The 15,717-nt window shown below is 42.9% G+C and overlaps 1 protein-coding gene across 1 annotated transcript in view; it reads left to right on the top strand.

Annotated features, from left to right (window-relative positions):
- Nucleotides 1-15,717, top strand: part of LOC115401383 (GPI ethanolamine phosphate transferase 2-like) — a 78,171-nt gene that overhangs the window by 39,482 nt on the left and 22,972 nt on the right. The window contains 3 exon segments of the mRNA XM_030109530.1: nt 3,733-4,111; nt 4,114-4,135; nt 7,031-7,222. Coding sequence (XP_029965390.1) covers nt 3,733-4,111; nt 4,114-4,135; nt 7,031-7,222 — 593 coding nt within the window.

Raw genomic sequence — 15,717 nt, forward strand, 5'->3', positions numbered from 1 at the left:
CAATTAGTGGACTGTGCGTCCTCTGGGCCATGATTGACAGACTCATTTTGATACTGAGATCAGAAGATATGGGCGGTTCAGTATTACACTACAATACGGTTAATTTGTGGATTTGCTTTGAATGCTTCTGTAGCATGTCATCGGTTTTGATTGGGTTTACCCATCCTTTTGTTTCTACAAGTGTTTAAAATTTCAGGAAAGCAAGAAAGTAGTTATTTAAAAGAGGGTACAGTTTTCCAAAAAGCCTTAGAAAAAGGATAAATGATCTTTGGGTCCAATGTCGTTCTCGTATAATCGCTGGAATCCTGCTGGATCTAAGTGCAGTGCAGTGCCTGCTCTGGCTTGACGAATGGCTGCATTATGGGCGGCTTCCAAAATGTTTATTAGTGGTATCCTGATTAGTTTCTCCTGGAGATGGAAAAAGTTGAAGATTGAGCACAAAATGTGATTAAAGTTCCACCTGATTGAATTTTAATGACCTTAAGGTGAGTGTACTGAGTTTCCTGGAATAGTCTTCTGAAGGGGCTTGAGTACTTGGTGAGGGAAACCGGGGATATCAGAAAGTATAAGATACCACTCTTATGAAGACAATGACTAAATTATTTAATTTAGCTTCTCTGACCTCTTAGTATTTATCAAGATTTGACATAATTCTGACAACAAAGTGATAATTTGATGAGAGTTTTTGACTGAGTGTGAATGTTCCATTGAGGATGACAGTGCCGGTTCGTCTTATCAATGTTCTCCTCAAGCAAATTCATTTTAGGTTCAAGTTTTGATTAATTTTATGTCAATTTTGCCTGTAAGAATGATTCATTTATTGTTTATTCAAGGTAAAGCAGGCAACATACCCATCCCGCTGTACATGGAGGATCCATGTGTTTTTACTTTACTGATCCATGTAAACTTGTCAAACCAACACAGAAGGATGCAGAGGCTCTTTCTGGTAGTTTCAGCAGTCGTGGTAATTAAAGTATTATTGTGACATTTTGGGAAACACGTTTCATTTCATGCGTTAATGAGAAGCTCAGTACTGTTAACGTCTGTCTGATTAATGTTCGACCACAGCAAGCTGCAGGTAGCCAAGCTCCAAACTAATCCAGTCAGCGCTGGTATTTCATGTAGTTTATTTTGTGTTAGGCGTCATCAGCGACTTCTTCAATTCTCTGCTTTAAGGAAAGGTCTGCAGACAGGAATCCCAGGACGTTCATGTTTCAGATGATTCATACGGCGAGAGCATGATGAGAATATAACGCAGTGGGTTACCTACTTTCTGGCCCAGTTCGTTATTGATGGAGCTGGAAAATCTGTTCAGGGACTGGAAAACAGATAAATTCTCACAGAAAATATGAGTCAGGATTGTTAGTTCTTCTTTAAAGAAATTCTTTTATATGATTTTTTTACACCAGAGAGGATTCAGGTTCCTGACTTGACTTAACATTTTCAGAATGGAAGATGTTACTTTTGTCTAATTTGAAATTAAATTGCAGGTCATCTACATAGCTCTTTAAACTGTGCATTTATAGTGGGTGTGCATGTCTGAAGCAATGACATCTAACTGTGAAAGATGACAAAAATATTATTTAATCAGCCTTGAATGAAAACTGACTTCTTCCTGAACCCAATTTTCTTTTATGCAATTTTCCATAAAGAAATAATTTACATTGACGTGCTCTGCTGTAAAAACCTCTTGTTGCTCCCTTTGAGAAATTCTTTTTTTATTCAAAAACAAGGACATTGTTAAAAGTATTGATCTCCCTGTCAATAATGCAGAGCTGAGCCACAACGCGACTGCACCTCAAATAGGAAAGCCGTCTTCATTTGAATAAAAACATGACTGTGATCAACTGGAACGGCTTGAATGGGGTAAAATGAGGAATAGATCTAAAATGTTGGGCTGTTGACAAAACATGGGTCAATACTCTGGAATATATAGCTACATAAAAGCTAGAAAATGAAAGAGAATTGAAAAAAAGCAACCCAGATACTGTTGATGTATGAAAATGTGTGAACCCAGATGTGCCACACATGACGGATCTTTTCCTGTTTTTAGGAGACTAAATGAAGCAAATATACAGTGTCGCAGCAAGACACATAAAGTGAACAGAGACAGAACAATAATGAATAACAAGGGAAAACCTTAAAATGGTTTTTTACACTAAAACCATCTCCTCCTGAGTGCCGTGGCTTCAGGTCAAACAGCAGAGATGCACGCCTGCTCTTTGTTGGGTTAAAGTATTTCTGCAGAGCTAAGAGGTTGGCTGAACTTTATTTCAACTTACTGCACAAAGAATAAAAGAATTTGCATATAAGCAACACAATTAGACAAACACCGATCTCAGAGATGGGATGAAGCTCCCTGCAGATTACTGTGATTTATGAATGACGGCTCATGGTCACTGGCTGTGGTGCCAACTGCAGGTGCAGCTGTAAACGTAGGAGGAAAACCAGGAGAAATAGATTCCTTTTATTGAAGATTTGCTCTTTAAAAAAAAAAAAAAAAAAAAAAGAGTCCAGAACTGAGCAGAACAGGAGACATAGATCCAGGTATTAAACAGAAGGACTGAATTTGAAAGGACAGACTGGGGCCCTGAATACAGGACAGTGTTTTGAAAAAGGAAATCTTCCACTGCGTTTTGAGGATCCTTTCACAGCACTTCTGAAAATGCGCTTGTTCAAAGCATCTCCCCATGTGGAACTTTTTGAAACACTCTACCTCTGTGTAAACGGTGGAAAACGCAACTTTTTTAAAAATGCTTCAACAGTATTAACAGAGCAAAACGCAATTTTTTGGAAACGCTGCTACTGCGCATGCTCATCAAGACTGTAGTAAATATAATCCAACAATGTCAACAATATATAACAGACATCAATTTCAAAATGTTGCAGTATAAATGCAAAAACCTTTCTGAAACAAAAATGTAAAAGCCATGCATTTTTACTGAAAAACAAAGTTATATCAGCACACGAGGAGTTTGGACTTGTTGAAACACAATTAAAGTGAAGAGTCAGAGGCGCCTAAGAAGAAAGATGTGATAGTGAACGGAGCCAAAACATAAAACATGACAGGTCAGATTAAACCGGTGCAGGATTAGACTCAAACAGACCACAAAACACTACAAGACACGAGATAAAACAGCAACCGGAACCACGAGGGACTGACAGATTAGGGAAAAACACTTGGAAGACACAAAACAAGACCAAATCCTTTGCAGAACACTGCGGCGGATGGATAATCTCCAGGCCCGACATAGACTGTAATCTCTGAGTTATTTTGAATAATTCAATACCACCAACACATGCTTCCTCATAAACTGCTGCATTACAGCAGTGGATGGCTGTGGTTGCAGATTGGACTGTTTTATCGTGAAGCACATGGGCCATTCAGTGAGTTTTTTAATTTTGAGCTATATTGGCATGAAGCACCCCGGCAGTCATTTGTTCCAGCTAATCATCCCACGGAGAATTGTCGTGCCGTCCTACAGAGGTGACAGAGATGGAGCGAGCAGTCTGGCTTCTGTGTTTCTTGTAGCCTCTTCACTAACTTGTGTGTTTGTGCAGATTATGTGCTCATAGAACTTTCAGCAACCATCAAAATCAGCATTTCGGTCTGTAATTTGCAGGGTTATTTTACAAATTGGTGTCCCGTATTTCTAAAATCGTCTTTAGGAGCACTAAAATCATGCAGTTTTTCTAAGTCTCCTCTTTGATTTCACCTTTTTTCTCCCGTAGTCTCCACTGAAGAGCGGGGACGGCGAGTGGTCGCTGTCGGAGCTGGACGTGCTGCTCCTGGCCGGCACCGTCGGCCACACTCTCAGCCTGGCGGCCAGCAGCTTCGTGGAGGAGGAGCACCAAACCTGGTACTTCCTGCTCAACACGCTCTGCCTCGTCGTCTTCCAGGACGTCTGCCGCAAGTACTTCAGAGAGCAGCGCGGGCCCGGGGGGGATGAAGAGCCCATCCTCCCGTCCAAAGACTGCCGTTCCTCCGCTCGCCCCGCAGCGGGGATTTATTCGGAGAGGTGGCTGGCGTTAGCCACGCCGCCCTTCACCTGCTGTGCTGCAGGACTGCTGCGCTCCCTCAACCAGACGGGGGTGCAGTGGGCTCATCTGCCGATGTCGGACACTGGCTCAACAGGTTGGCTTCCCTCATTTTCCACACTTACAGAAACATTCAAAACTTTCTACTTGGTGATATTTCAAGAGATGATATTACGCCTAAACAGCCTTTTTATTGGAGCTTATTATGAGTGTGTATTTGCCAGCAGTGCTCACCTCCCCGCCCCACAGCTGGTGGCCGGCCTCCCGGCTCTGTGCAGCCTGGCTTCGTATCAAGCCTTAAATGTCAGCGCTGACATATGAGCACCGTTTAAAGCTGGCGTGGCAGTTGTGTTAGCAGGCAGTCATTTGCTAACAGCCTTTACACAGCCACAGACAGTGAGTCCAGCGTTTCATTTTCATGCTGTTTAGATTCCAGCTGCTGGCGTGAAATGCTGAAGTGGTCGGGAGTCAGCAGCCAGGCCTTCAGAGGATTCTGACTTTTAGTCGCCGCATGAAAGCAGGGACAGTCAACCAAATCAGTAAATCTCTGGGCTGCGATTCGCTCGAAGATCCCTTCTCTCCCTTCTTGTTTTTGCACCGGTATTGATGGAGCTCCTGTAGCTGGAGATACTCGTGATGTGAGCCCTGCTCATGGGCTCGTCGGCAGCGGCGTGAGGAGAGACTGTTAACCCGGGTGATTCAGAATTCTCTGGCAGACTTGCAAAAAGCAGATGCACGACTATGAATGGCTAAAAGTGGGGCGGTGTGTCTCTCAGTTTTTTTTTTTTTTGTCAATTGACAGAAACAGGAAATACAGCCGTGTTGTGAAGTGCCTGTGCTATCTCTGAGGTGCTCCTAACATTCACTCTCCTGGCTCATTTCTTTCTTTGTTTCATTTTTTTTACTTGAGATAAACCATTTTAATCGAGTCACTGAATGAAAGGCTATTGATCTTCTGTCTGAAGACGCATGTGGCTCTTTATTCCCACTGTAGTGGCTCCATGAAGCGCTCACTAAGCATGAATTAATCAGCTGTTTTTAATTTTTGTGAATTAATTATAAATTTTGGAAGGAACCTTTCATTAAAGAGACTCACGATTAGTTAAGGATGGTAAAATAGAATAAATTCTTCTAAGTTACAAATACCTGAAAATGTTGTTTTCTTGTTTTAAAAGAGGGTGTGTGTGAAGCTGATAGAACTGTTTAAATGGCCTAAAAAGGATTAAAAATCAAGATGTCTACAACGGTAACGGCTAATGCCTGAAATAAACAAAAATATTAAAATCTGTAAACATTTCTGTATATCTCAGTCCTATTTTGCATCTTCAGACTAACTGTGTTTTGTGTAAAGTTAGGGGAAAAACATCTCTTTTAACGATAAAGATGGCAGACCTCGGTTGTGGTATGAAGTCCAGTACCGCTGCACTTCAGCGTGACAAATACGAAGGGAAATGTGGTTAACATGAGGTTTTCTGCACACAGTCAACACCTCTGAAGTGAGTGGGATTGATTTACTCAGTGAGACGCAAGTTCAACATTTATCACGGATAAATTCCTTACAGAAGGCCAGTGTTAGCGATTTATCTGGAGAACGTGTACTTTCTGGACAAGGATACAATCCAACAACAACATTCTCAGTCTCCACTTGTCTTTCCGCCGAGTGTGACCGATCAGTGTAATAAGTTGATTCCTGTCCTCCGTGGAAGATTGAATGCCATGAAAGATATTGGATCTCTCCGTGAAGCTGACTGAGTGGAGCGTGCTGCAGTCGTACCAATACCCGGCACGGCAACAGGACCGATTTGGTCCTCACAGACATGCTAAAACGACACCAATCTTCCTTTTTTTTGTTCCACACTGAACCGTTTCAGATGGTTTTTCTGGCTGCGGAGCTGACAGGAGCCCCCATTTAGCATCTTTGTAGAAGAGATTGAAGATGGGGGGAAAGTAGCAGCCGTCTGTCAACGACTCAGACTGTAAGAAAACTGTGATTTCTCACAAAAACTGTGACTGTCTGGGAGCCATTAGTATTCTGACAACAGCTCGGGCCAGTGGGATTATAGTTTGTTCTTTAACATGCACCGCATTGTGGAATAGAGATGTGGATCCTGACCTTTTCCCTGTCCAGCGCTGCCCTTTCTTCCTACCTCCACTCCCTGTTTCTTGGATAATGAGATCTAGGTAGCGCTGCGCCTCATCTTGTCTCAAAGAGACCCACTTCCTCCGCTGTCTAATCCAGCTAATGGCTAAATACATGGCTGCTATTCAACTTTGATATGTCCTTGAGGTCTTATTATTTCCTGTCTGAGCTCAGAGTGGCGTAATTTCAAGCTGCATGCAGCCCTAAACCCGGGAGCAATCGAAGATCCAAGTCTTTTAAAGTTTAAACCCGTGCTGGAGGATCTGACTGATGGAGATTCAGCTCATCAAGATGTTGAATTTGATGATAAAGCTTTGTTTTATTTTCAAATAAATTAACCTAAAACAGCTGCATTCAGCTGTTTAAACCTGAGGACTGGGTGAGAAGATCGATTTCTGGTTATTGACAGTGTAATCAATCAGATCAATTTCAGAGGTCGGTTGTGTGAATTATGTGCGATGTAGTAACTCCTCTATTTCGAGACGGTATCTGGATTTGACGGAGTTGTTAGTGGTGAAGAAACACCTGCTGTGTGTGTATTTCCGTTGGCTGCAGGATTAGCGGACGGCCCCAGGAGCAGCGATAAGCAGTAATTAAGAAGGAATAAAGGGGATCTGGTGCTCAAACACTTCAATTATTGATACATTTTTGGCAGGAATCAAGAGTTACATCAACAGCAAGCCCTCATAACACTGTACAAATAGATATTTTTTTAAATTTAAGGGGTCTTAAAAACATTGGAAGTGCATTGCTGCCAACACATTAAAGTTGAATGACGTTGGGTACAAAGAGCCGTCTTGTATCAGACGGCAGGTCATGACTCTTTGTTTTTGTTTTTTTTTTCCTTCCCAGCTCCGAGCACAAGCTGGTCCTCTCCCTGCTGTCTGCATTCTGTCTGGTTCTCATCTACCTCCTGGTTCAAAGACGCTGCTCGTGGGTCTCCAAGGTCGCCCTTGCCCTCGGACTTCTGGGTGTCTACAGCTACCGGGCAGCTGTCGGCAATGTCTTGTTTCCCTGGCAACACGCCGGTCGAACCACGTCCAAGTAAGTTCCCGTGAATCCCGGCGCCGGCTGTGTGATTCCACTCGCATAACAGTTGGCAAATCGCGGTCCCCTGACGGCGCCTTGGTTTAAAGTGCGGCTGTGCAGATGAGCGTGCGGACTCTTCTGGGACAAACACTCAGACCTCGCCGCCAACTGTGACGATGACGGACCGCTCTCCCTTTTATTGTTAGTCTTTACAATTTGACTTCTACCAATTGTGAATTTGTTCACTCAGTCTCCACTGAGATCAGCGGAGTCTTAAAATAGCTGAAGTGCTTTGAAGAAGCACGATCCAGGAATGGTGGATTAAAGGTCCCGTATTTTAAAGCATTGTGTTCAGAATGTGTTGCCCCAAACCCAGCCTTGGTCCTGATTTTCAGCCAGTCTAAAAGTCCCTCTAGTGAGCTGTGAGAGGGTCAAAGGGAGCATCCACTCCCAGAGGAAGAGGTTATTTCAACAGTTGATGCCATGAAGAGAAAACCTCTGATTCGCCTTTATCAGCGAGCAAGCGAGGGAGATGACAAACTTTCTTCACTTCCGGCGCCTCATTACACCGACGGTTACTGTTAGAAACCCATTTCAAAGTAAATTTAGGATAATATGGGACTTTAAAGTCGGCCGCCAGCAGGAGTGAGCGGCAGTATCGGCAGGTCTTTTCTCCCGGTGTCAGGCGCCGGCGCAGCCCCTCCCGCCCCGCCTGTCTCCTGTAACTGATGAAATCAAACCCACATTTCCACAGCGCCGAGCAGGAGCCGAGCAGCAGCCAGCTAATTGGGCCAGTGACTATAGCAGTAATATATAACCTTGTAATATACTGGAGGTGTTTGTATTTTCATTCACCATTTGTCTTCTAGATTTTATTGATGAAAAATAAAACCTGGAACTCTCCAACGCTGGGCAGAAAAAGTGTCTAGAAAAACAAAGTGAGCTGCAGTTCAGACAGTCAGCCCAGGATATTCAGTAGATTATATTAATTAATACCATAACTTCCCCATTTGAGACCTTAAATTAGCTAACGTGACGATATATTGCCTTTAAATTCAGTCAATGCTACATAATGTGTATAAAGTACATAATGTACTTGTTATTCAGTGAAATCCTCTCGGCTCCCTTTTCCAGGATCATTTTAACTTTTTGATATCCGACATTCTTTCAATACTGGGGTTTTACGATACTTCTGATGTTTGTACATGTTAAAAATGTGTGGCACATGAGTAAACAGTGTTTGTGACAGGTGACGGTCCTGCAGAAGTCACTGTAATTAACGAGCATTCTTGTCTTTCTACTCGGTTTTTCAGTTTCCTGTATATGAAATAAGTGGTGCCTCGGGTCCCAGTGGCGTCACTTTCACTCTGTCTATTGATCCATTTCATGCGTTTTCAAAGTGTGAACATCACTTTGCCCCCTCAGGCCCCCAAATCCCACCCAGTGCTTGTTCTGTCTCACACCAAGATGTTATTTCTGCTGGATTTGACTTTCTAATGCAGGAGTGTCAAACACACTTTAGTTCATGGCCACATTCACCACAATTTCATCTTGAGTGGCTGGACCAGTGAAACGGCTCCATTGAAAGCCTTCAATTTTTTTTTCTTTGTGTATAAAAGTTACTACAGAAAATGACCACAATCTCAACACACAAAGCCAATTTGAATAAATTTACACTTTTTTGTGCTTCTTAGATGCTTTCAATTCAAAGTTTCAGTCATGTTAGAGATCATGTTTCCAGCAATCACACGGCAGTTTTTTCAGTTATCGTTTTGCACTAGAGCTTATTTCATCATTTTACTTCGTCAATCTCACCTACAATAAATTTAGCTGTAAAATAACGTGTTTTATAAGAATAATTACTACGTTTAACTTTCACCCCTTCTTTTGATAATGACTTCTTCTCATAACCTAGAAGAAGACCAGTTATGTTGGACACAGGATCTCTCTGATCTTCAGATTTTTCCTGCTGCTGCTCACCCCCTGAGCCAGCACACACTTTGAAAACCGCTGGGTTAATTGGTATCTGAACATGTAAAATCAGGCCCCGGTTTGAACCGGAGAAATCCATTTCAAGGAAAGAGTGAAATCAAGAATGATTGACCTGCTGCAGCAGCCTGTGGAGCGCCTCCTCACGCTCACCGGTCAATGGGAATTTCAGCGTTCTGCTCAAGGACACTGCCAGTGGATCAAACATGCAGCCCTTCCAGGGGATCTTGTGGTGTTTATGGACCTCAGCAGGTGTGAATACATGACCACATCCTGAGGAAACACCACCGTGAGTTAAAACCACGCTGAAGGAACCTGCAGTCTCCACTCCACGCTGGAGCATGGATTCTTAGAGTACAGAGCCCGATTTTCGTTGACAAGACAGCTCACCGTGTCAAACTAATTCACGTATCAGGATCAGATCAAATTGCTGGCAGAGTCGAGATAACAAGTATGAGAAGTCTCTGTTGGAGGCGTTCGGACCGAAATGGAAATGACTGCAGAGATTCAACATCCAGACACCCTGCCTCCAACTGTACCACTTAATGAGGCAGGTGGGATTTATTTTATTTTATTTTTTTTCAGTTTGGCAAGGTTTTGGTTGTCTTATCTCGGTTCAGAAGAGCGTCCTCAGGTGCTGCTGCTGTCACTAAAAGCTAATTTTGAGAGGAGTTCTGACTGAACAGAGCTGCACGTGGTGAAACCCTTTGGGCGCAGCCCTCAGGGAAATAAACTCAGTACTGGTCTCACAAATCCTTATCAAACACACGAGCTGCATAATCACGTTCACTTCGCATGATTAAAGAGTTTGTCCGGGGCCAGCCCTTCAGTGTCCAGAGCATTTGGGATGTTTTGCGCCTCTTTAAACTCATTCTGCATATTGATTAATCAAGTTCATTCAGTATTCTTGAAGAAAGATGCTTTTGTGTAATAATTCTCAGTGCTGCCTAAAAAGGGAGGGACTTGGGAACGGCGTTGCACCTACCTGTGGTGATTTTTCGTTCTGCCTGGCACAGAGTCGTCCACGACTAACCCCTGCCAGAAAATAATAAGTGCTCGGGTCTGCGCTCGGTTCTCCTGTCTCCCGCTCCTGACCTCCTCTCGTCTTCCACCACAACCCGGCCTTCGCTCGCCTCTCCTGTTCTCCTCGGTCGTCTCTTCTACCTGCCCGCCTAATTAAAAGCTGGACCTCTCACCCTCAACAGAACAAAGACACCTGACGAAAGCCAAGCAGGGATGCTGGCTCCCTCCGACGACCGGAGTGATTGACGGGGGCGACGGTCGACTCAGTCCTTTCGCTGCTTGCTGTCAGACTTCAACGCACTGGTCACTGCTCAAGTTGTGCTCAAGGACTTATTTTAGTCTCTTCAGTGTCGGTTCTTGGCCTTAACTGATGTACTATAAAGTTTAGTGTTGGGATTTATGACGTGTGATTTTATTGTGGTGTTAGACAGAGTCAGAGTGTGAGGTCAACTAAACCAGAGGTGCCAAGCTCATTTTAATACACGAAGCCCAGTTTGACCTCCAGGCAATGATTATAACCGTAATGGAACATTTTTATAGTCTCAGGGAAAAGTAGTGCGAGTACATTCTAAAAAGCGTCAAAATTTAATTAAATATCTTATTCATAAGACATGAACAACCTCAAAATTAAGAAAAATAAGTGTAGTTTCAACAGTACGGCGTTTTTAGTGATTGCACTGAAAAGTCTTTAAATCGACGGTCATTTTTTTCCATTTAATTCACTTTGTGCTTCATTTGGCTGTCCAATTTTTCAATAGGAAGTGTCTGTGGCTGTGCTTTTCTTCAGACTGAAGGTCTGTATATACTATGACTAACAGAGAAATGTATTCACTCTCTTTTTTGTGTCCAATAACTGTTGTCTGATTGTTCTGAAAGTTAAAGTGATCTTGAATCATGTATAAAAGCTAAATGCTCAGTTATCCTTGATATATGCATCTGCTTTAAATGGTAAAAGCAGCGATCTCTTTATATTTCCATGCGTTGGAATGAACGTTTGGCGGCTATTCTACTGGAGGGTGTTGCTTTTAATCAGCATATATTCAGACTGATTCTGTGCCAAGGAAAGGAGTAGAGTTCCTTTCTTAGAAACACGGAGGGAGTCCGCGATAACCACAATGACAGGATGTAACACTCATGTTAATGTGTGGCAGTGGTACTGTTCCTTTGGGCTTCCAGGAGACGGACAGAACGTATGGACGGAAGAACACATTTTAGCCTTGGCGTGCTGTTAGCTTCTCTCAGGAGTTCTGCACTTTACTTTCTCGTAAAGTATGAAATATTCTGACCGCATCTGTTGTTTTTGTTGCTACTTTGAGATTAAAACAATGCCTTGCTCTTCCAGCCTTTGTATCTACTGTAATGTTGTTAAGTATTGATCCCTTTTGGTTAAAATCTCCTCTCTGCGTTCAGCCTATCCCAGGGTTCTGTAACCCTTTCGACCAAAAGAGCTGTTTTCACGATTTGCCACCAATATATGCGATACATAACGTACAATTTAGACACAGGTGCTTAATTACATACACTGTAGGAACTCTGGGTCCCGGGGTCAGAGGTCTTCTTCAGGGATTTACTGTTATCAGTGGGATTCAAACTCATGAACCTCCAATCCCAAATCTACTCCTCCATCCACTACCCCACCGCTGCGTCTGGATAAGCTGTTGCTTTTCAGGGCAAACAATATCTGCATGTTTTCACATATTCCCCCTCAAGTTGGCTTTGCTTTCAGCACTGCTGGTGTGTGTGAAGCTGCAGGACCGCTCAGCTGTGTGTTTGACTCTGCAGTTCATAAACTCTGTAAACAGCAATAACAAAAACCTTCTCGTAACACAGAGCAGTAACACACACACACATTTAATGAAAAAGAAACGATCTCATAACAATCAGTTCATCTATTGTGGACTAATAATAGCTGTCACTCATTGGTCTGTAAGCGGGTGGTTACTTTTGAGGTTTGAATCATTTTAGTATTTTCAAACAACTAGTTTATGAAAATCACGTCTCAGAACAGCCATGCTCAGAAAAAATAACCTTTAGTTTTTCACATCACTTTTTTTCTCATGCTGTTCTGTGCATGTAAAAGAGAGCAACTTTGTATAGTAACTCCTTTTCAAGTCAGCCTGTCTTTTTGTTGGTGTGTGTGTGTCTTCTATCGGAGCAGCTCCCCGGTTCCTTCCTCACTTCCCCTTTGTGCCAGCAGCCTAATTGCGCTGTTGCATCTTTCAGAAATGGCTAATGGGCTTGAGGACAGCCAACGCTCCTCAGTTTAAACAGCTCGAAGGTTTCACTTGGATTAATGTGTGTGTGGATGTGGTTTGTCCTTTTCCTTTCTGCTCTGGCTCCCCGTGCGCACCCGTCCGTATGGCAGCGAGAGGCGTGAGCCTAAAAATAGGCGACTGGCAGGCAAAGGCGTTTGACAGGGCAAGTTTTGTACTTTGCATAATTTGTAGTTAACTGGATATTGAGTGATCACTGATCACCTGAGAGTGACGTTAAATTAAAAAAGAAACGCATAAAGAAAGCTGCAATAAAGGGATCATAAGAGGAGGCAAATGAAGATTTTGTGAATGCTTCAGTCGGGAGTAGCTCAACATCAAAGCAGCCGGCTGATTGCCAGACCCGTCTCCGGCTGCACACATCACCGCCAAAGTTTCCCCCAACAGTCGCCCCCTTCTCCGCACCTTGCCAAACATAAAGGAACATATGCATTCTTTACGTTCGCCGTGCGTATCTGTGTGTCAGCCGCACGTGACCCATTTCATCGTGCTGTGCTTGATGTGGAGAGGGGCTGTTGTGCAGTTATTCCATTTAAAAATATTCATGCATACCGATCCCGCTTTAAAAATGGAAATGTATTCCGACTCGTCTCAAAACACCTGTGAACCTTTGCCACACACACACACACACACACACTCCGACACACAAATAGAATTCAGCGTTATTACCCCAGAGGTAAGCTGTCCTGTAACCCTTCTTCAAAGTCAGTTCAGAGTTAGCGCAACGTGTCAGTGGTCACGTTTAACAAATTATCATCCTCCGCTGGCTGACGCAAAGAAAAACGCTTCTGTCAGACTGAATCTCTGGAAGCGATGTGACGGCAAACAGACGTTTCAAAATGTAACATTAAGCTGCTAAAAAAGCCTCTCATGCAGGGAGCCTCTCTGTGGGAACCTTCTATAGCTTCAGCAGAAAGACGTGGAAGTGAAAAGTTACTTTTATTCCACTTTTGTACATTTTGTGCATTTGCTCCCATTTCACTGCAGGTGATTAATGTTGAGCAAGTTTCCCAGGAAGCTCAGACGACTAAACCCAGACAAAAAGAAAAGTCTGGGGGGCAAATGACCTTTGAGACTGTTTAGACAGACATGAATGTTTGATATCTGTGGAGAAATTATCAAACAAATCTTCACTCTGAAGGTTAAATGTGTTTAACTGTTCCATAAAAATTTTATTTCGTGGGAGGAAACACCAGAGCAGGTCTTTAGGGTGTAAAGCTGCAGACGCTTGATCCAGCGGGTTCTCGTTTAATTAGATATTCAGTCTGTAGCTGCTGTTTTTCCACTCGGCTCCAGCAACATTTCAATAGTTTCCACGTTATCGTGCCCAGTTTGATCCCTGCAGAAGACCAGAGCTCAGACACCTCCTCCTCCTCCTCCTCCTCCTCCTCCTCCTCCTCAGGTGTCTGCTCCGGAGCTCTCCTCTGGCAGTGAATTACTTGTTTTGGCTGATTTAGTGTAAGTGTTCGCCTGACGCAGGTGATTGATGAAGGGGGGGATACACCAAACATGCTAAAGGGATTGGACACAGACTTACCTTTTCTTATTCACTTCGCTGGAGCACCACCGCTTGTTTCCAAGGTAACATGAGATCCGGGCAGCTCTGCGGTTTGACAGGATACTATTTTCTGTCCACCGTTACTGCTATTAAGGTTTCAAAATGCAGCAAATAAGATAAGATTGATTCAACCGGGTGCGAGTCAAAGCCAAGCAGTGCGAAGGGATGCTCCCAAAACATCCCCCGAACTATTCAGTCTGACTACTTTTTCCCCCCTATAACTTTAAATATTCATGAATAAAGAGGCGACAATCAAAAGTAAACATCCCATGGTGTTATTGATAAATAGTTTAATTTGATGCTCTTCTGCAGAGCTGGTGTGAGAATATTCCATTCTGAGTGCCTGGCAACACAAAGAAGGAAAAGAAAAAAAAAAACAACCCACGGGGATTTTTCATTAAAATAGTCACCATTTCTGATTCTCCATCTATTCTATGAATATATTAAGACTCCTGCAGTGCACCTTGGACTGGGTTTATAGTGCTGTTATTGAGAAGTGAACCACTTGGTGTCCGTCGTAAAGAATCCGAACAAAAACTGATTGAAATGACAACTCAAAATCACTGAGTAACTCAATTTAGAGGTAGTACTGGACGAGTTGCATCTTCAAATGTTTTTATGCATTAAATCTTCAGTCAGCCTTAACTTTGTATTGCTGCCGCTAAGATTGTGCACCATAGTCTTAGAAAGTAGTTCCTCTGACAGTTCCTGATCCTGGGTTAAAACTCCAACATTCTTAACGTAGTTCAAATCCCCCACAATAAGGATCTGATTAAGAACACTGAATACCTTGATCAATAGCTATTAAAGACAAAAATATATAACCAGGAATGGTATTTATTACACAGTGACTGCAGAGACGGCTGGTGTGATTTGAGCACATTTTTCAGCAGAGTAATTTTCCATGTGGGCTCGCTTGGCAAGATAAACTTTGATCCACTGATTAATGAAAACACTGAGGCTGCACTATTGCTGTATCTGCTTTAATGAATGTGTAATGCCCCGTTTGCCTTATTAATCTGATAGGGGCTCCCTCGGTTGACATAGTTTTTCTGGTGTGTTTCCAAGTCCAGCGAGCAAATCTTTAAATCTCATATCGACAAGTATCAAGCAACAAGTAGCAAAATGCTTCCTGAGCATTGTTCTTAATGATCGATGTGCTGCTCAGGGAAACGCAGCTGAGCAGCATTTCCATATTTCTGCTTCTGGTTTCATACAGCTCCTGAAAGCTTTGTGGTTAGAAGCAGTAGGAGGCAAAAGTGAAAATTTTCTAACCTTCCACTGAAAGTGACAATGAATCTGACGAGGGTTGAAACCAGTCAATAGCAGTAGATTGACTTCGCTGTCTTGTTATATTAAAAAAAGTCCTCTGAAATACTGCCACCACTCAACATGTACTCTGCAAATGCAACTTTTAAAAGCAATAATTTGGAGTAATAAAAAGTATTTACAATGAGACTTTCCTGCTTCTTAAACAGGCTTTCAGCAAGCTCGGAGGTTTCCTTTGGAAAACCACAACTTTCTATTGATGTCTGTTCAGCTGCATTTCCTCTCATAATCTGGACTTCTTGCCTCAGAAGGCCACTTCCACAGGAACTAAAAGGCTCCTTGAGTTAATTGTAGTCCTTGTTTTCTAAGTGAATGTTGCCGTACGTTCTGCAGATGAG

This window comes from Salarias fasciatus, chromosome 2, assembly GCF_902148845.1.
Source record: "Salarias fasciatus chromosome 2, fSalaFa1.1, whole genome shotgun sequence".
Taxonomy (NCBI): Eukaryota; Metazoa; Chordata; class Actinopteri; order Blenniiformes; family Blenniidae; genus Salarias; species Salarias fasciatus.